The sequence below is a fragment of the Natator depressus genome, chromosome 19, assembly GCF_965152275.1.
Source record: "Natator depressus isolate rNatDep1 chromosome 19, rNatDep2.hap1, whole genome shotgun sequence".
Classification (NCBI taxonomy): Eukaryota; Metazoa; Chordata; order Testudines; family Cheloniidae; genus Natator; species Natator depressus.
This window is the reverse complement of record NC_134252.1, coordinates 5,594,141-5,613,426: the sequence shown is the minus strand read 5'-3', so window position 1 is coordinate 5,613,426 and position 19,286 is coordinate 5,594,141. Positions and strand designations below refer to the sequence as shown.

General features: G+C 56.6%; 1 protein-coding gene across 1 annotated transcript in view; it reads right to left on the bottom strand.

Annotated features, from left to right (window-relative positions):
• Window positions 1-19,286, bottom strand: part of KCNQ4 (potassium voltage-gated channel subfamily Q member 4) — a 74,594-nt gene that overhangs the window by 25,236 nt on the left and 30,072 nt on the right. The window contains exons 2-7 of the mRNA XM_074934603.1: window positions 6,981-7,071; window positions 4,053-4,179; window positions 2,460-2,635; window positions 1,468-1,593; window positions 1,243-1,353; window positions 381-476 (exon numbers count right to left, since the gene is read on the bottom strand). Of these exons, the coding sequence (XP_074790704.1) occupies window positions 381-476; window positions 1,243-1,353; window positions 1,468-1,593; window positions 2,460-2,635; window positions 4,053-4,179; window positions 6,981-7,071 (727 nt within the window). The remainder of the gene's footprint in view (window positions 1-380; window positions 477-1,242; window positions 1,354-1,467; window positions 1,594-2,459; window positions 2,636-4,052; window positions 4,180-6,980; window positions 7,072-19,286) is intronic.

Here is a 19,286-nt window from a genome sequence, read left to right as displayed (position 1 = left end):
AGAGCCCAAGGCTGGAAGAGCAGGGGGGCTGCAGATTAAGGTGTATCTGCAGAGCCGTACCTGCCGGGGCAGAAAGGGGGGAATGACGGGTATCTGCAGAGTTGGGGGGCACCAGATTGGGATAGCAGGCAGTGCTGGGCTGAATGTTCAGATTGAGGGGCATTGGCACAATTGTGTTTATATAGGGGAGCCGAAATCTGCAATCGCAGAGGGGCCAGGCTGCATGTGCGGATCGAGGGGCATTGGCAGAGCTGTACGGGGAGAGCTGAGGGGCAACCTGCAGGCTGAGCTCGCGGGCCATCAGCAGAGCTGTGTAGTGACTCCAGACCAAGGTGGAGGGTGGGGTTTCCCCAGGGAGAGGCGCAGGCGTCCTGCGGTACCTGGATCAGGTTCGCTGCCGGCATCCGCCTCTTCTCAAAGTGTTTCTGGCGATGCTGCTCCTGGACTTTCAGGGCAAAGCCGGAGCCCAGAATGCCCTGCAGGAGAAAGGGGCCAGCATGCGTGAAACGGGATGGAGAACCTGCCTGGCCCCGTGCGGCAGCTGGACAAACTGCCCCAACACAGTCTGATCCCCACAGGCCTGCGGGGTCCTAAGGAAGCATCCCTCTGTCACCCCGGCATGAACACAGACTGCTCAGAGTCTGTGGGAGGAGAAGGACTCCAAACTTGCCAACATCCCCCGTCTGGCTAGCAGGACGATCCACTCTTTGGGAGGAAGCAAAGAGGCCCCTCAAAACTAGGACTCTGTTGGCTCTGCCAGAACCTCTCTCCTCCCGCAGGGGCCTGGCAGCTCCAGAGATCAGCGAGGAGCCAGCAGTCCCTAGCTGGAGACACTGGGGCAGGGTGGGGTACTGGGTGCCACCATTCTGTCTGGCATTGCTCTTCTCTTGAGGGACGGAAGGGAGGAAGAGAGAGAAGGAGAGAAAGGAAGGAGGAGGGGAAAAGGGACAAAAAGAGAAAGAGAAAATAGAAAGGAAGAGAGAAAAGAAAAGAAGGAAAGTGAAAAGAAAATGAAGGAGGAGAATGACCAATGACATCTCTAGGGCAGGGTCTATTCTGGAGTCTCAGCCACTGGGCAGGGACCCTTTAAGGAGCACGGGAGGGTGGGGGGTACTTCCAGCTGTCTGCCCTCCCCAGGGCACTGCCGACTGTCAGCATGAGCCACTAGGGACCCAGAGGCCTGGCTCTCCCTCCCCCCCGGCAGCGCCGGGCGTTACCGGGATGCTGCGAGGGGCTACTCACAGCAGGCAGAGCGAAGAAGGAGATACCCAGGAGCGCGAAACCGGCCGCCAGCACCCTGCCCAGCCACGTATTGGGGGTCTTGTCCCCGTAGCCAATGGTGGTGAGAGTGATCTGCGGGGGGAGAGAATACAGAGAGGCCTTGACGGAGCTCTCCTCGCCCCGCCCCCCCCCCAGCCCGCGCCGCGCCCCCCCCCAGTGGGAGTGGGGCTCTGCAGCCGCACTTACTGTGCCCCACCACAGCGAGTCAGCGTAGGTGGCGAACTCCGTGTTGGCGTCTTTCTCGGCCAGGTAGACGAGGAAGGAGGCGAAGATGAGCACCAGGAAGCCGATGTACCAGGCTGTGATCAGCTCCTGCCAAGGGCAGGTGGGGAGGGCAGAGGAGGAAAGCCAAGATGGGGTGGGAGTGAAGGCCCAAAACACGACACAGCACAATGCAACGTCCCCTCTGCAGAGCGCCTGGGACGCTGCCCCAGCCGGAGCTGAGCACTCGCTACCGGCAAACGGGCAGAGAGGCGCCACCGGCAGGGAGCTGGTACGCGGAGCTGCTCACACTCAGCAGCAGCTGCAGAGGAGAAGGCTCTTGCGCACGCGTTGAGAGGCCGCCGGCACTAAGTGACTGGAGGGGAACGTTCCACGTGGTTGACTGGGGCGAGGCCATGGACGGCTGGGTCGGTTCCGAAAGGAACGGGGAGACATAGGAGGTTAACAGCGGAAGAGCGGAAGGACGGCTCAGTGGTGAGGGTGCCCTCCTAGGACTAGGGCGGACCGCTGGGTTCAAGTCCCTGCTCTACCATAGACGCCCCTGTGCAATCTTGGATAAGTCACGCTGTGCCTCAGTTTCCTCATCTGGACGATGGGGATCGTAGCCCCACTGTGAGGTTAAATACATTCAAGCCTGTGAGGTGCTCAGATACTAGCGACGGGGGCCATAGAAGGAGCCAGTCCAGACCTATTTGCACCGTACAGGGGAACGGGCAATGGCCACGACAAAGCACGGGGGAGGACTGGACTGGCAGGGGTGCTGCAGGTCAGGGTGATGGGGAGCCCTGGGCAGAGCAGGGGGCTCTCGGCCAGGATTGAGCGGCAGGGGCAAAGCTGGAAGCACCAGTCCACGCTGTGCCCGGCTCTGCCCTGTCTCTTTTACTACCGCCTGCCTCCCATGGCGCCGACGCTGAAACCCAGCCCCACCCCCGGGCCAGCGCCCTCCTCCAGCTCACCTTGCTGTGGGCATAGACCACTGAGCCCAGCAGCTTCCAGGTGCCCCCCCTGCGGTCCATGCGCACCATCCGCAGGATCTGGAGGAAGCGCATGCTGCGCAGTGCCGAGGTGGCGAAGATGTTCCCCTGTGTGCCGGCGGCGATAACGGCCAGCGAGGCGATGAACACGATGAAATCTGCGACCCAGAGCACAGGGAGACGGGGGAGAGGCTAGCTGGGCGGCAGGGACGGGGGGAAGGGGTAGCTGGCTAGCGGGTATTGTGGTTCTAGGGATGCAACCTTTACTCCCTTCAAATGCAGGTGGTTGGAACTGCGGGAAAAACAAGCCTCGAGATCCCCACTCACCAGCAAAACCAACCCGTGCTTCCCGCCCCCAGTTACACCTCTCTGGGGGAGCCAGCCCCAATACCCCTCCCCACTCACTAGCAGAGCCAGCCATAACCTCCCCCTCGAGCTGATAGCACAAGCCATGGACCCCCACCCCGGCAATTAAAACATCCCTATTTTCCATTCCCAGTGCTGACAACCTCCCTTTGAGGGCACTGCGACAAACCTCGCCCAGATCGCGTCCAGTTCGGGGTTGCAGACACACACACACAAAGGATCCTGGCTTTGCCCAGTACGGGATACATCCCACCCCACCTGCCTAGGAGCTCGCATGGGTCTCATCCCCAGAGCATCACATCTGCCAAGGACACATCTCCCCGGACCGGCTTCTGAGCACTCCTGGAACAGGCTAGCAGTGGGGGGAAAGTCTATCACTGGTCCCTCCCCCTTCATGTCCCCTGAGGTTTCCATTCTCCCCAAACTGGCCCTACATGGCCGTCTGCCCTTTGCAAGTGGGTCAGTCTCCGAGAGCCCGGACTGCACAGCTGATAATACCCCAGAGCGAGGGGAAAGGCCACTGGGTCAGTCAAGATTATCCTCCTCGGCTGGTCCCCTCGCCCTGGTCACTTACAGTAGGAGAGTGTCACAGTGACGGTGGTGCTGCTACAACCCTACAGCAGGAGGCAGTCAATGCCTCGCTCTAGTCTCTGGGCTGGAGGAGCTCTCTCCATCCGCCGGGCGTTTTGGGGAGGGGGACCGTCCCGCTGCCCTCTTCGGAAGTTCTCCACTTTTGCAATTCCCTCTCCCTCCGGATGTGACCCGGTGTCCCTCGAATCGCATCGATCAAAGCCACAGACCCTTCCCTGCCTGCCCAGGGCTAGCCATCGCCCCCAAATAGCGACCCGCGCCACCCCAAAGGGGCACGGATGGCGCAGGAACGGAAACCCCCCTGCCTCAAGCCCACTTCAAAGTGAAATCTAAGCCCCGGTCGGATCCTAGAACCCCTGCTCTTCTCTGGAACTCGGCCCGACCCAGACCCGCTGCCAGCTCCCGAAACGCTGGGATCAGGCCCAGGAGGCACAGAGAAAAGGCTTCACCCCACCCTCAGCCGGTCCTGTCCGGAAAAGCACCCACATCAGGTCCTTCCCCAAACAGCGGCCTGGGTTCCAGATGCTCTGAGGTCTCCCCCCACCCCATCACTGAGCAGGACACTCGGACTCAGCGTGAAACAGGGTGCATCGGGCGGCTTCCCTCGCCCGCACCTACCTATTACGCAGAAGGGTTTCCGGGCAAAGCGGAACCGCCCCTGCCAGCCCCGATAACGGCAGCAGCAGCCAGCTGCCCAGATGCGGATGATGTACTCCATGCCGAACACCACAATCATGACAAACTCCTGCCGGAGTGGGGGTGGGAGGACAGAGAGAGAGAGAGAGAGAGAGAGACTGGGTTGGTTAATCTGGGAGGGCCCGGAGTGCAGCTGCCTGTAAAAGCCTCTGGGACTGTGTGTGAACCTTCACTTGAGTCACGCCTGAGGGGTTCAGCTGGCTCCTCGCTCCCTTTGCAGAGAAACCCCCCTGCCCGGCTAGACAAACCTGCACAGACCTTGCAGCCAGAAACAGGAGCCTGCAGAGGGCAGGGGGACCTGGGGACCTGCCTCCTAAGTATAAAATCCCTTCCCTTTCTGTCCTAGGGCCAGCCCTGCCAGCCCCACTGGCCCCATATTTGCCGCAAAGGCTCTCATGGGTGCTTGCTGCAAGGCTCGGCGCTGGATTCAAGTCACCCCCACCCGGGCGGTTCTCAGGCACCCTCAGCACGAGCGTGGACTGAAATCAGCTGTGGAGCAGGCCGTTCTCCCAGGGACTCCACGGGGCTAATGCTGGGTAATGGAACCCCCGAGATCCTCTCGTTAGAACTTCTCTGGGCTGGCTGGAGGGAGCTGGAAACGTGACCAGAGCAAAACCGCCGATCCGATTGCACAGGGGCCTCCGGTTCGCTCTTGAGCGATAAGTGTTGAGAACACGGGGGCAGGTTTCCGTCTCTCCCCTGGGGCAGAGGCTACACTAGACAATCCAAGGTGATGAGGATGAAGGAATTGCACCCAGCACTGGAGGATCTAGATGCCGGGATCCTGCCTTGTTTGACATCGTGAGCCCAGATCATCCTTGCCTGCACCCCGTAGTCATTCATGCTACCTAGCAGGGACATTGGAACAATTGGTACAGTGCGGGTGCTGACAGCCACTGAACCAAACTGTGAACCCTGGATTTAATGGAAACCACTTCAAGCCAGGGGTGCAGCAGCACCCCCTGCACCCCTAGTTCCAGCACCTATGCCACCAGGGTACGTCTACACTGCAATAAAACACCCACGGCAACTTGGGCTCAGGTGCAGGGCTACAAATTGCGACGTAGACATTCAGGCTCGGGCCGGAGCCCAGGCTCTGAAGCCCTGCGAGCGGGGTGGATCTCAGATCCCGGGCTGCAGCCTGAGCCCAAATGTCTACACTGTGATTTTTAGCCCCTCCGCCCAAGCCCCGTGAGCTGACCCAGGCTCTGCGACTCGGTGCTTCGGGTTTTTTCGCGCCGTGTAGACGTGCTCCAAGAAGTGGCGGCAGAACACCAGCTGTGCCTTTGCCGAGACGAGACGCGCAGTCCTCTAACACCGCACCAGCAACCGGGAGACTCGCTGATGGGATGTTAACCATTGCGCCATCTCACCGGGCTCGGGACAGGTGGCAAAAGCACTGGTGTTTTGTCTGTAACAACCCTCTCGTCACTGGGACCATCAGCGACAAGAGGCTGTGAGGCAAACGCCAGTGTAGACAAGGGGGGTGCGTGCATGAGTGTGTCCTAGACATTTTCCCAGCCAGGCAGGTAACTCACCTGTGTGGGGTACACCAGGAAGGAAAGCCAGGTTAAAACTGATCTGGTAAGAGCGTCCACATGCAAAGTTGCACAGATTTTATATCACCCCTGGAGCTAAACTGGTGCAATCGCTGTGTGTAGGAGAGACCTACCCTCACAGCTGGCCTCAGTTCACATCCACTCCTGCTGATCTCTCGGAGGAAGTGTGCGAATGGGACATGAAAGAATTCCCTAAGCCACTGTGGCTATAGCCCAGGTGTGAGAAGAAGGGAAAACTGGGAGCACACGGCTAGCTAGGAGATAAGAATAGAGGGGTTTCTAAAGTCCCCTCCTTACCAGGGCCCAACCTCAAACCCACGCCAATCAATGCAATTCCCATGGACTTCACTGGGTTTTGGCTTAGGTCCTTAGGAAACCAGAGCTTCAATGCTGAGCAGCTAAGCAAACGGCTTCACGCCTCCTTGTTCTCCGGGAAAGTCAAGGAGACGAGCCAGGAGCCCTCAACTGCGGAGCTTTTCGGAGCCGCCCTGCTCCTCCTGCATGTGCCCAGCTTAAATATATGTGGGTAATTTTCTTCCACTGTCAGCATTGTACTGCTTTGCCTCCTACCTTTTGTACACTCCAGCCCCTATTTTGCTTACTAGCGAGAAAGTCACAAGGACCTTCCTAATTTAGTCTCCATCACAGTCGGGAGAAATCCAGTGTCAGCTGTTTCTGACAGTTCGGGGGAAAGTTGGTTTTTTTTAGGTTTCTTTCCCCCTCCCTTTCCAGTTGTTTTTTTTTGCATGTCCATACATTTGGCTATAGGCTTCCCAGACACATTCCACTGGAGCGTCTCCATTTAAAAATCCTCCAGAAGATTGTGCAGCTCCGCTGTGCTGCTTTTGCATTTATTGCAACAGTGAATCACTCCTGCAAAGCTCTCGCAGCAATGAGAGCCGTGGCAGATTGGCCTAATGGAGGAGGCTGCAGAGTGGGTTCTCTTGGGTTCGAGCCTCAGTTGTGCCACAGATCTTGGGCAAACCAGGTCACTTGTAATTCACCTGTGCATGTTACACCAGGAAGGAAAGCCAGGTTAAAACTGATCTGGTAAGAGTGTCCACATGCAAAGTTGCACAGATTTTATATCACCCCTGGAGCTAAACTGGTACAATCGCTGCGTGTAGGAGAGACCTACGTTCCCGCTAGCCTCAGTTCACATCCACTCCTAATGAGACATGAAAGAATTCCCTAGGGCATCGTGGCTACAGCCCTGGTGTGAAAACTGGGAGTACACGACTCGACTCGTTAGGAGATAAGACTAGAGAGGTTTATAAAGTCCCCTCCTTACCAGGATGAACAGACATTGGTTGGCTAGTTTCTGATGCTCTGGGATGGTGGAGAACACGGACAGCACCAAACAACTGAAGACTAGGAGGAATCTGAAAAAACAAATGATTAGAGCAGATTAGCAGGCATCGATCCAGCAGCTTGGCGCTACAGCAGGTGCCGTGAGCCCATCTGGATGGGTGAGACGCAGTCCATTCCAGCCCCTGGTGCCCACCATCGCTGCCAGCTTCCCAGGATCAGCTGGGACACAGCCATGGCCAGGCCTTACCCTGCTCTGCATTCATTCTGGGGCGACTGGATACTGCTGCGGGAGAGGGAGGGCATTCTGGCATTTCAGGCAGACGCAAACAGCCCAGACACCCCGCCTAATCACGAGTCCCACATGGGGACCAGCTATCCCAAATGCCCAGCCGGTACCAAGTATGCCAGAACCAACTGCATCGTCCAGCCAGACTTTGGTAACACCTGCAAGACAAGGAGCGTGTGGGGAGCTCATCCCGAATTCGTCCCAGGACGGCGGAGGCTTAATGAAATCACTAGCACGTAGCAGCACCCACGTAAGACTGGCAGGGTCTTCACCTGAAACAGCACAGCTTCTGGAGCTAGGCATGGGCAAGATCAGTGGGGTGTAATCCGACATCTCGATTCCAGTTCAGAACCTACACCGTGTTTCTTCCTGCCAGGAGCCCTGCTCAGGACCCCAGGGATCGAGAGACCTGACCCCTGGCCTGGCTTGCTACAGCTCCGGCACATGGCAGCATCATTCTACCTTCGCACCCACAGTAAGGCGCCCGCCAAAGGCACGCATGACCAGGGCTGGAATAAGGACCTCAAGGGCAAGCTACCAAAGCTGTCCATATAAACAGCAAAAAGAAAAGGAGGACTTGTGGCACCTTAGAGACTAACCAATTTATTTGAGCATGAGCTTTCTCATGCTCAAATAAATTGGTTAGTCTCTAAGGTGCCACAAGTCCTCCTTTTCTTTTTGTGAATACAGACTAACACGGCTGTTACTCTGAAACCATATAAACAGCAGCTCCCCCACTCAGGGGGAAGGTGCTGAGGGAAAACAGCAAGGGACAGGTGCTGTAGGTGATTTGGGTGCTGGGGGGGGAATACTGGCTCAGAAGGGTTAAAGGCTTCACTTCTTTCGTTCTACAGGGGGTGTGGAAGGAGGAGGGAATTTCAACCCCAAACGCTATTCTGAGCCGCAAGGTTTTACTATCCTTCGAGAAGATACCGTGACTGGAAGCTGTCTGGGGCTGGGACTGTCTTTCGCTCTGTATTTGTGCAGGCCTGAGCATGGTCCATGCTTGACACTACGTCAGTGCAAAGAATAAAATCATCATCGTACGAGACAGGTTTCCCCAGCAAAACTTTAACAAACCGGATTGACCTGCAGGGGCCACACGTGGCCCCGAGATGGCAGCAGAGAACAGGGGAGCTGGTGGGCTGCACGGGGAAAACAGGAGGCTGCTTCCGAAAGCTACAGCAGATGGATGGAGGGACCCAGGCCGGGAGTGCGGGGTGCTGCTCAGGTGTGGAGCCAGAGCTCAAATCAAGGGAACATGAAGAGATTCAGTTCGGCCTCTTCCGAGGAAGCTGGGTGGGGCATGAGGCACCTAGACATGCTCCAGATGTTCTGTTCTCGGGTAACTCAACTGTGGCTTCCTTTTCCAATCTGAAACATGCCCTGGGCCTAGCCCAGGAGAGCAAGGACCTAACGAAGACAGAAGTGGGAAAGGCCCATTCACTCCTGTAGTCCTTCCTCGGGGCTAGCCCAGAATCATTCCCCGCAACGCATTCTCCAGGCTACAGGGTCTCGAAAGATGCGGGGGAAATTTTCCATCATTGCCTTTGGGACACTGCACCTGGCAGCTCTCTGTGCCAGGACGTTTGTAAACTGGATTCAGCCTGGATTTCCCCCTTCGGAACATGTCAGATCAGCCGCCCCGTCTAGCCCTCCCTGCTCAACTCTTCCACCCCCCGTCAAACTGTAGCAGACAGTCCGATGCATATCTTACAATACACCTATTACCATGGCACCCGGGGGGTTGTGTTTGGGGTGGGGGGGAAATCTGATTTCCAAACAGTGATTCAGGGCCACGCTCAGAGCAGATGTAAGCAGCCGCAGCTCCGCCAAAGGGAGGAGGTCCCTGTTTCCATCAGCTCTAGGTGTGGCCTGTGAGCACGAGCAAAACCAGGGCCGGGAAGGCAGCATAAGCCCGTGAAATGCTCGAGCTCGCCATTGTGCAGCCCCAGCGTTTCTGCTTTCCCTTTCCCCGCTGTGGGGACCAGAGCTCCACACATCCTGAGAGTTACGCAAGGAGAAGCTCAGCCCTTAAACACTGGGGCCTGGGGGCCTTTTCATCCTAAATGTGGAGTCCTAGCCTAGTGGCAGCCTTCAGCTGCCCCTTAGATCTTGATTTGCCTTTCTAGGACTCCTTCCCCCATGGGGCTACCGAGACAAACACTGTCCCATGAGCGAGGGAGAGAACTTTAGCCGGGGGGGGGGGGGAATAGGGGACGGAGCTGGGGTGTCCCTCCCTTTCACTGATTGAAAGCGTAGCATCTTTCCACTGGAATCACGCTTTGCATTTTCTAGAGCACTGTTGGGGGTGGGAGGAGGGGTGCTTTATGAACATTAATTAAGCTTCACAAACTGCCCTGCACTGCGGATGAACATGATCCTGGTTTTACAGAAAGGCCAAAGCATGGGCGGGGAAAGGACTTCCCCAGGATCACACAATGGATCCAGAGCACGCAACAGAACTGAGCAGTCCTGACTCCCAGTTCCCTGCGCTAACCCCGAGACAAAACTCCCTCCCCCGAGCTGGGGAAAGAACATAGGCGTCTCACTTCCCAGTCCCTTTCTCTTACCCTTAGACCACATTCCCATCCCAAACCTGGGGAAAGAACCCAGGAGTCCGGAGTCCCTTGCCATACCCCTAGACATCACAAGCTGTAAACTAAAAGTTCTCCAAAGTAGTTTACGTTTAACACAAAGACAAATCTCACATCTTTTTAACTTCCTGAAGCTGCATTTGCCCTGCAGTCGCTCACCCTGGGTCTCCGGGGTCTCAGTCCCACACTCACTGAGCAGACTAACACAAAACAGCCTGGGGAATCCCTAAGTCAAGGGTCGGCCACCTTTCAGAAGTGGTGTGCCGAGGCTGAATGCATCCGATGAAGTGAGCTGTAGCTCACGAAAGCTTATGCTCAAATAAATTTGTTAGTCTCTAAGGTGCCACAAGTCCTCCATTTATTCACCCTAATTTAAGGTTTCACGTGCCAGTAATACTTTTTAATGTTTTTAGAAGGTCTCTTTCTATAAGTCTATAATATGTAACTAAGCTATTGTTGTACGTAAACAAGGTTTTTAAAATGTTTAAGAAGCTTCATTTAAAATTAAATTAAAATGCAGAGCCCCCCGGACTGGTGGCCAGGACCCAGGCAGCGTGAGTACTACTGAATATCAGCTCGCTGCCACCTTTGGCACGCGTGCCGCAGGTTCCCTACCCCTGCCCTCAGTCATTACCCCAAATGGCGGCCGAGGAAAGCGCTGAGCGCCAACCAAAAAATGAAACCAGCCAATAATATTCCAGCTTTGGAAAACTGTCGGAGTTGGGCCAGTACGTTAAATATTTAATCACAAGAGAGATGTTCCGGCGTCCCCCAGGGGAGGGCCCCAGGAACCCGCCTGCACGGTGGCAACTTGCTTCTCATGCCATTCCTGGGCAAACGAGAGAGTGTGCCAGGGGAGGAGGGCGAACCGAGAAGGCAGCAGAGAGGAAGACAGGGTGCGAGGGGGCGGCCATGTGGGCAGAGAGGAGTTACCACAACCCTGGGATTCTCCTTCATCCTACAGTCTGGGACAAAGACAGGCTTGCCTGGGTATGCGTGTAAGACAGTGCACTGCACAGCATTACTGGGCAGTGCAACCCCCCCATTTCCTGGGGGGTCAGGGCAGGGGGAAGCAGAGAGGGGAGTCTGGGGCATGCCCAGGTTTGCAGGATCGCGTGGATAGAATCCATGGCGGATTTCAAAGTGCCGTCTCACCCCAGGTGAGTTTCACAGACCTAGGCACAGGGAGATCGAGCCGCATGCCCAGGGTCACCAGGGCAAAGTCAGCTGCGGAGCTGGCAACGGACCCCAGGAGTCCTGACGAGCAGGCCTGGCCTCCAACCACTTCCTTCGTGAGTAGCAGTCTCCTCCCGCGCAGGAGGATGGGGGCATTTCAGGTGAGGACAGAATTCCCCATGGGAGAGCCAGCGCAGGCAGGATGAATGACTCCTCCCACCTCCTCATCTTGAGCTTCTGCCCCCGCGCTGGCCTCGCACAGATAGTTCAGGCTCCGTGCAGCCAGCCGAGCCAGGAGCTGACTTTGAGCTGCCGATCTGGCCAGCATAGACAGCATTCGCGTGCACCGTAGCCATTCGGCTGTTGGCTCGTTATGGGTAAACGCCGGCAGTGCTTGCAAATCAACCAACCAACCGGGGTTTCAAGCATGCAGAGAAAAGGGCGAGTTAGGGGATTTGCGCCCCATGGGCATCAGGACTGTGTTAGGAAAAATAGGGGAAGGGCAGCCAGACCCTTCTTCCACCCCTCTCCAATGAGCATCTGGGAGTCAAGATGCCTGCGATGGGTACAAAGGAGTGGCAGAGACGGAAAGAACCTTTCTGCGTTCACCTGCCTGGTGGAATTTCCCGATGTGTTTAACTCCTGTTGGCTTCGTCGTGAGCAGAGCAGAGGGCTCATGGGAATCTCCCCCTAAAGCATTTGGGTTTGGTTGGGTTTGCTCTCCCCCTTATGGAAAAGTCCGTGTTAGGCATGACGCCACACGGGTGTCCCTAGAAAGTAGCTGATTGCCTGCAGAAGCCAAGAGTGAAGGAGAGTCTCTCTGTGGGGGCCTGTTAGCCCCCCCCACATGGAATCTTGCTGCCGGGGTGGGATTCTCAAAGAGAGTCCCTACAAAGGCCAACACGCTGATAGAAAGGGGGGCGTTTTCGATTCAGCAGCTGTGGACTTTTCCCTAAGGGCAGGAAGGCGAGAGCACTGGCCCCATATCACAGCCAAGGGGCTGCCAGGAGCCCTGTGGGCATTTTCTCTCTGGGAAAGACGGGTCAAAGGACGGGCTTTGTGAGCCCGGGTTACTGTTATCGGAGTGAGTCAAGCAGCAGGCTTCGAGAGAGATCGCACTGAGCCGGCTCTGACGGGGGTTAGATTAGGCTGCCGGCTTGGGGCTTCCGGCTTCCGCCCCAGTACACCTTTTCCAGTCTGCTTGGAGCACTGCCAGGATCCAAACCTCGCCCCGGGGCTCCCTGAGTCTGAAGTCGGCCGCCTCGGATCACTTCCGAAATAAACGGCTGGGTGGAGAGAGCGCGCGAGCTGGAGAAGGAGATAAACACCGAAGGCAGGTGGATCCTGCTGAGGGCTAGACTGGCCCTTGCAATCTGCTCCGAGGCGGCTGTGCTAAGAGAACAGCAGAGCAGGGGCTGAACTGCGGCGAACGAGCATAATCCGCTGCTCCCCGAGTCCTCTTGCTCTCTGGGGGACGCTGGCAATGCCCACGCTCTCCCTGGGGCAGCTCACTTCTCCCAGCCCCCTGCCTCACACGCTGCAGGGGAGAGGCCTAGACTCCACCCACACTCCCACCCTGCCTGCCCAGCCTGATGGGAGGACACCCAGCAGCCCAGCAATAGCCCTTCTAATGGCAGTGTGGCCTAGCGGATAGAGCACTGCCAGACACCTGATGGAGACATGGGTTCTAGTCCCAGCTCTGGCAGGGACCTTGGGAGACTCACCTCCCTGAATCTCAGTTTCCCCATCTGGAGCTAATGGTACTGAGGCAAAGTAGCACCAGTCTCTTTGTATTGGTCTCTCTTGGAAGAGAAGCCAACACACAATCCATGCCCCTTCTCCCGCACCGCCTCAGACGGACCAAGGACGGGACATTCCCGCCGGTGAGGACCAGCTCTCCTCTCCGCCTGTGGGTGGCGCGCTAGAGAAAGGCTGAACTGCAAGAACAGTCAAGAAGAGACGCATCAAGGGGATCTAACCTAGGCCACGCTGGTGCAAGATTGTTTCCTACAGGCTAGTTATGAGGCTGCTGCTCCACATTCCCATGCAAACGTTGGCAGTAGTTAAACCAGGGGAAGAGCTGGGAAACCCAGCACAAAAGCTGGAGCGAATGTTTCGCATGGCTCTTTAAATACACACACGCTGCTTCCTAGGCAAGGGCCTTCCGTTGCAAGCGAAAGGGCTGGGGAACAGGGAACCAGCCGTCCCTGAGAACACCAGAGACTCAATCGCAATGGGGCCTGCCAAAGCACAAGCACAGAAGCACTCACGGTTGTTTCGAATCCATTCGCCGGGTGAGTCCTGGGCCCCGTTAAAACAAAAGGGGCTTTGGCACATTTAAAAGAAAAGAAGAAGAACAAAAAAAGCCCAGAATCTGGAGACGTAGCAAATGGAACTCTCCAAAAATACATTTTTTCCCCTGATCCAGCGATTCTAAATATGGAAAGTGGAAGGCTCGTGCCGCTGGCTCACGTGACCACATACAAAGGGCCATCAATCTGCAGGAGCTGGCCTGGCGGTTGAGCAAGCTCCCCTCCCTCCCCACCAGCTTCTCTTGGAGCGGGCAGCGTGCCGCCCTGGAGACTTGAGTGTGCGAAGCACAGAAGTGACAGGAGCCGTATTGTGGGAGTTGGACGTTTTTCTTCCCCCCCTTGCCCCGGCCAAAATTCCCCAGAGCCAGATCCCCGGCTGGTGTAAATCCGCTGAACTCTGCTGACGTCGAGAGAACTGCATTGGGTTCACACCCGCTGTGGATCTGGTGCCAGCGTTGCTCCGGGCAGGGTGTCCATCTTTCCCTGGTGGCCTCATTACACCTGATCCTTCTATACTGGCTCCAGAAGAAGGAAAACTTAAAGCCCTGCCGAGAACTCACTTGGTGTCCCAGCCCATCTGTAGGAGACCCGGGCCCCGTGTGCAACTGACCACGCGTGGAGTGAAGCCCTGCGGAAGGGACATGGGAGGGCAATGACCCCCCTACCCCTCCATCGGCACAACGGGTCTTGTTTTCTCACACTGCCCCCGCGATCCCCTTGAAGGGCTGAGTCCCGTAGTCCCCAAAACAGGGCCACACTGGTTCTTCCCATGAGCTCCGCTGGGATCCCGGCACCACTATCCACACAGCGCTGCGCCCCTCTCTGGGCCACCAAACCCAGGGGAGGCTCCGGAGAGCAGCCTGGGAATGGAAACAGTGGAACGCTGCAAACCGCAAGCTCTCTGGGGCAGGGAGCATCCCTCTGTGTGGGACATGCAGCTCCGAGCACGGGATGGTCTGGTGCGCCGTCGGGGTGTCTGGATGCTACTGCAAGCCGGACAACAAATTCATCATAACAGTAATGGAAACCAGCCACTCTCGGCATGGCCCACGGGGCTCAGCACTCGCCCTGTGGGGTCATTTAGGGGGCTCCTCAACCTACACAGGCTCTTTCCCCAACTTCGGCTGAAACAGCTCCAAAACCAGCTTCCCTGACAAAATAAAAACCCGCCCAGGCGAATCAGTCAGTCTGCTAAAGATAGCGCCGGGGGGGGGATTCGGTCTCAGCCCCTCTGCTGGGAGGGCGTGCTGTTCCCTCGCTGACATTGAGTCTCTGTCGCGTTTCTCTTCTCTGTTTGCTGCTGACTTGGGGCATTAAAGCCGAATCAGCTGTAACGAGTCTCTGGGGCCTGAAACCAAATCCAGGCGTTTCCTTCAGCATGCTCGGCTCTAGGAAAAAACAAGGGGGATCTGTTCCTTCAGCGTGCCCTGCTCCGCTGCCTCGGCGGCACAGATGCCAGCGGCGGGCACTCAAGCCAGGTCCCCCGGCCGGCTACAACACCCTTGGCCAGATGCTTACTTCTGCCCGGCCAGAGGGGTAGGTTTCTACCAGCTGGGGGTGAGGGCAGAGAAAAGCAGACCCCGGGAAGAAGGGGCGGGTGGCTGGGAATGCTAGGTACGTACCTGGGAGGCAAGCCCCTCCAGCTACGCTACGCTTTCAGCTAGCTGGCGCGGGTACGTCTCCTCGAGCCGGGCGGGGCTGAGCTTTGCCCACGAGAAGGTGGAAGCAAGGAGATGCTGGAGATTCAGGTTCCAAACCCCTGCTGGTCGGTCCATTCACAGCTCCTTCCTGGCAGAGCCCTCCTCCCGAAATTCCTGGGAAACGCCTGCCCGGCCCCTCGGTGTTCGAGCATCAACCTTTCCCCGGCTCTTCCGGACTTGCAGCAAAATCACCATCGCCATAAACCCAACCTTAGGGGAGCTGCCTCGACTTGAGCTACAAGGAGGGGCGCCTTGGGCAGAGGGGCACGCTTTCCTCTTTATTGAAGCCATATCCATGCTGGGATGAGAGCCGCTGGGGTGCCTCCCCCAAAGCAAACCCCTAACTCGATGCGCTTTGTACAGCACAGTGTGATTTGCACAGGGGCAACTTATCTGGGTTCGAAACCAGCGTAAATCTTCACTGGTGTAAATCGAGCCTGCGCTGGGGTTCTCACCGGTGTCTAAATGCAAATAAGCCCCACATTGCCCAAGACCCCAGTTCCAGGATTATAACCCCACCCTCTCTGCTTTACTGGGGGGCTGGGGTTTTTTTTTTTTTGGCAGAACTGCTCTGAGCGCCTGCAAAGGTCAAAGGAAGAACGGCAGCGCCTTGAATCCCCACTTTCCCAGCCTGTCAGCAGAACATGAAACCCAGCCTGGCCCCACGGTGGCTGAAACCAGCCAAAGAAGCTCTAAAAAGAGAAGGAAACAGCTGGGCAAGTTTAAACCATAAACATTGGGGTTAGAGGGGGAGATGATTCCCCTCCTTGCAACTGCTGCATGTTGAAAGCGGAGACACCTGGCTGCTGACGGCGAAGAAACCAAAGCAAACAGGGCAGCGGCCAGGATCCCGCAGGGGATGAGGGAAGGGGCTGTGAGGAGCTGGTGGAGTTTGGGTGGAATCAGGCTCCTTCTTCAGGCGTCAGAGGGCTGAGAGCCCCCAGTGCTGGCGCTTGGCTGGGGTCCGAGGTCATCACGCTACTCACGCTTGGCATTTCCCTGCTGGTGCTCGGGAACGTTAAGCTCCCCAGTATCAGTATCACCGCCCCCATTTTCACTGACAGGGAAACTGAGGCACCGAGCTGGAAAGCCACTTGCCCAAGGTCACACCACGCCTCTGTGGCAGGACGGGGAATGGAGTCCAAGCGTTCTGAGCACACAAGTCCCCTGCTCTAACCGCTGGGGAGCACTTCACGCCCGCACCGATGTGAGGGTGAGTCCTCGGGAGGTCAACATACGCCAAGCCAGGCTGCCAGGGAGTGTCGCTGGGACTGTGACTGACACTTTATCTCCTGGGGTCTCTTCCCAGCCCGCAACATTAACACGCGACTTAAAGCAGGTACATCTCTACACACACACTTATCAAGAACCTCCCCTTTGCCTGGCCTCCTCCATTGAACTGTCATTACAGGCTGAACTAATCAAGGGCTCCAGGCTTGGTTTTCAAAGGTGCCAAGCGTGATGCCAACGCACACACACGGGGCTGGGACTCCAGCCTCACCCTTTCACTAGGGACACACTTTGTCCCGACAGCACAGAACATCGCTCTCCCATTCCAGGGGCTCGGGGTGCTGTTGAAAATAGCAGTAGCGACGACAGGTGTGGTTCTGCCTGCCCGAGATTCAGGTGCTGGAAAGCAAAGGCCAACGCGCTTGTGCAAACGTGTCACCGACAGAGCAGTGGTGCAGGATGGTGCCCAGTGGCGGGAGCGTCACGCTAGAGCATCAGAGTTCTGGGGTGCGTGAGGTGACGTGCCAGGACTCGGCCTGGCCTGCAGTGTCACGTGACCGGCACACAGCCTGGTGCAGCGAGAACGGGGAGTCTGATCGGCAGCCCCTGGTCCCAGCCCAGAAAGTTAGCGTCTCAGGTTTGCAACGAGTGTGATCACGCCTGGGCTGCAACGAGCTTCTTGCAGGGTGTTGCACCAAGACAGATCGGAGCTTCCAATGTGGACACACACATCCCAGGCAAGGGGATAACAGCAGAGACAAACCCAGCTGTGGTCTTTGCCCCTGGAAGCTTTGCACTTAAATATCTGGGCTCTGGAGCTTGTTAGTTACCCTGTGAGTTAACAGCTCGTTAGTTACACTGTGACCCAAAGGGAGAGATCTTAAAGCTTTTCACTGCACGCACACGTGCATAAACACAAACACACACAAGCCCCCAAGACCTTTCCAATAATTGCAAGGCCTAGGGCCACAGACAATCTTTCTCCCTGTGAATTATTAACAAAACCCCTTCCTTTCCATGCAGCATTTATGCAATTAACTCTTTCAGCATGTGGGAGTCAAGTCCAGAAGCAGGACAAGCCAGAGGAAGCAGGAAGGAGCCGGAGGGACCTTTGCCTCTGGAAGCCCCTAATTCCCCATGGGTTCTGGCACAGTCCCTCCAGCACCTACCCAGTGGTGTGTGCAGCCTAGTAGCAAAGGCCAAGTTAGAAATGCAGCAGGAGAATGAATGTCCTTTTTAAGAGCCCCCATACAAGTCTCAGCTGGGTCTTTGGTTACCCTCTCTTGGCAGTTTCCACAGAAAGCTGCGAACTTAACTATTCCTCCGTCGGGACAAACATGTGAGTCACAACAGAGAGGTGCCCATCACGACATGACCCTGCACCGGCACATCACAAGAACATGTTATCTCATAACCCTTTCCCCAAATCAGGACTTGGAGGACACCAAATTGCCTGGCGGGGCCGGGGGGCGGGGGGCAGGACAATAGGCCTCCCTACCATATATGAGCAGGTTAAAAGGCAAAAGAAGATTTGTCTAAGAGGCTGATGCTGGATCCTTTCTGCTCGATGCATCAGCAATCGAGATTATACAATCAGAATTTCACAAGCAATTACATGAGTAATGAGGCATGATGCAGACAAGAATGCAGAAATCACTCAGCTCGGTCAGCTCCGTGCAAAGATTTGAGCTTCTCATTAACCTAAGGAGATGGGATTTGAGAGATGCTCTGGGCTCCCTTTTACTTTCTGATCACAACCCAAAGTTGGGGACAATCCCCGTCCCTGCAGACGTCTGCCAAGGATCCCAGAGCGGTGGGATTGGCCCCGGATGATCAGACATGGGGTCGGACGGGGAGACCGTGACTGTGACATGGGGAGAAGTCTCACACTCACACTGTGCCCGCGGTGTTGCAGCCACCCAGCAACGAGCTGCCGTGCCAGAGACATAGAGCTCAAGGCCAGAAGGGACCATCAGATCATTTAGTCCGACCTCCTGTAGATCACAGCCCACTACCACCACCCAGCTACCCCACCCCAAGCCCTTCAGACCCCACAGTATTACAGCCCTCAGGAGACTAAACTACTGAGTGCCACAGACCGCACCGATCCCCAAGGCCATCGCAATGGCCAGATAGGGCCAACCTCTCCAGACCCACAGGAAGACCCGCCGTCCCCAATGCCGGGCTTATTGTGAAGGCAGGAACTGGTATCCCCCTTCCCCCATTTCACGACTATGGTACTGAGTTTCTATAGGCTCAACTCAGGCATGGATGCGGCTAGCTGGGATACTGAGTTAGGGGATCATACTTCGGGGTAGGAAGTGAACACACCTGCCTCTTTGGGGTTCACCCATCCCCACTCCGCGCACAGGGCAGGTAAGGACAAGGAGCGCTAACCCAGCCAGCGCGGATGTGCTTTGAACCCCGGCGGGCCGTACTGCTGCAGGGCAGCGTAGCGAGAGGCCAGCCTCAGGCAGGTTGGAAAATTCTGTATGTTCCCACATCATCTTCCCCTCCCACCCCAGGCCAGGGAATCCTATTCGCTTCCCAGCCACGCACCCTACCACCATTGCAGGCCCTTTACCCAGGACGGCTGGGATGCTCACAGCACTGGCTGGTGGAGGCCGAGATTGGAATGGAAAAGTTCTTCTGTGTTGCCACTTAGGCTCCTGCAAAATGAGTCTGTTGGCCTTGTGCCCAGGAAGCAGACAAAGGGACCATCTCAGATGGATAAGGAGCACCTGAAGGCAGATTGCAGGAGTGTAATTGTTTAATACATGCACTAAGGGTGCATAAATTGTTTATACGAGCAACAACTCCAGAGCACTGAAAACAGAGACACAAGGCGACACAAAGATGCTGGAATGGACCATCCCCCTCTCTACAGACATCCGTGTTCCCCGATCAGTCTGGTTCCAGGGGAGGCCACCTGGGTATCTTCATGGCAGCAAGGAAGAGGAGGAGAGGAAGGAAAAGGTGATTAGT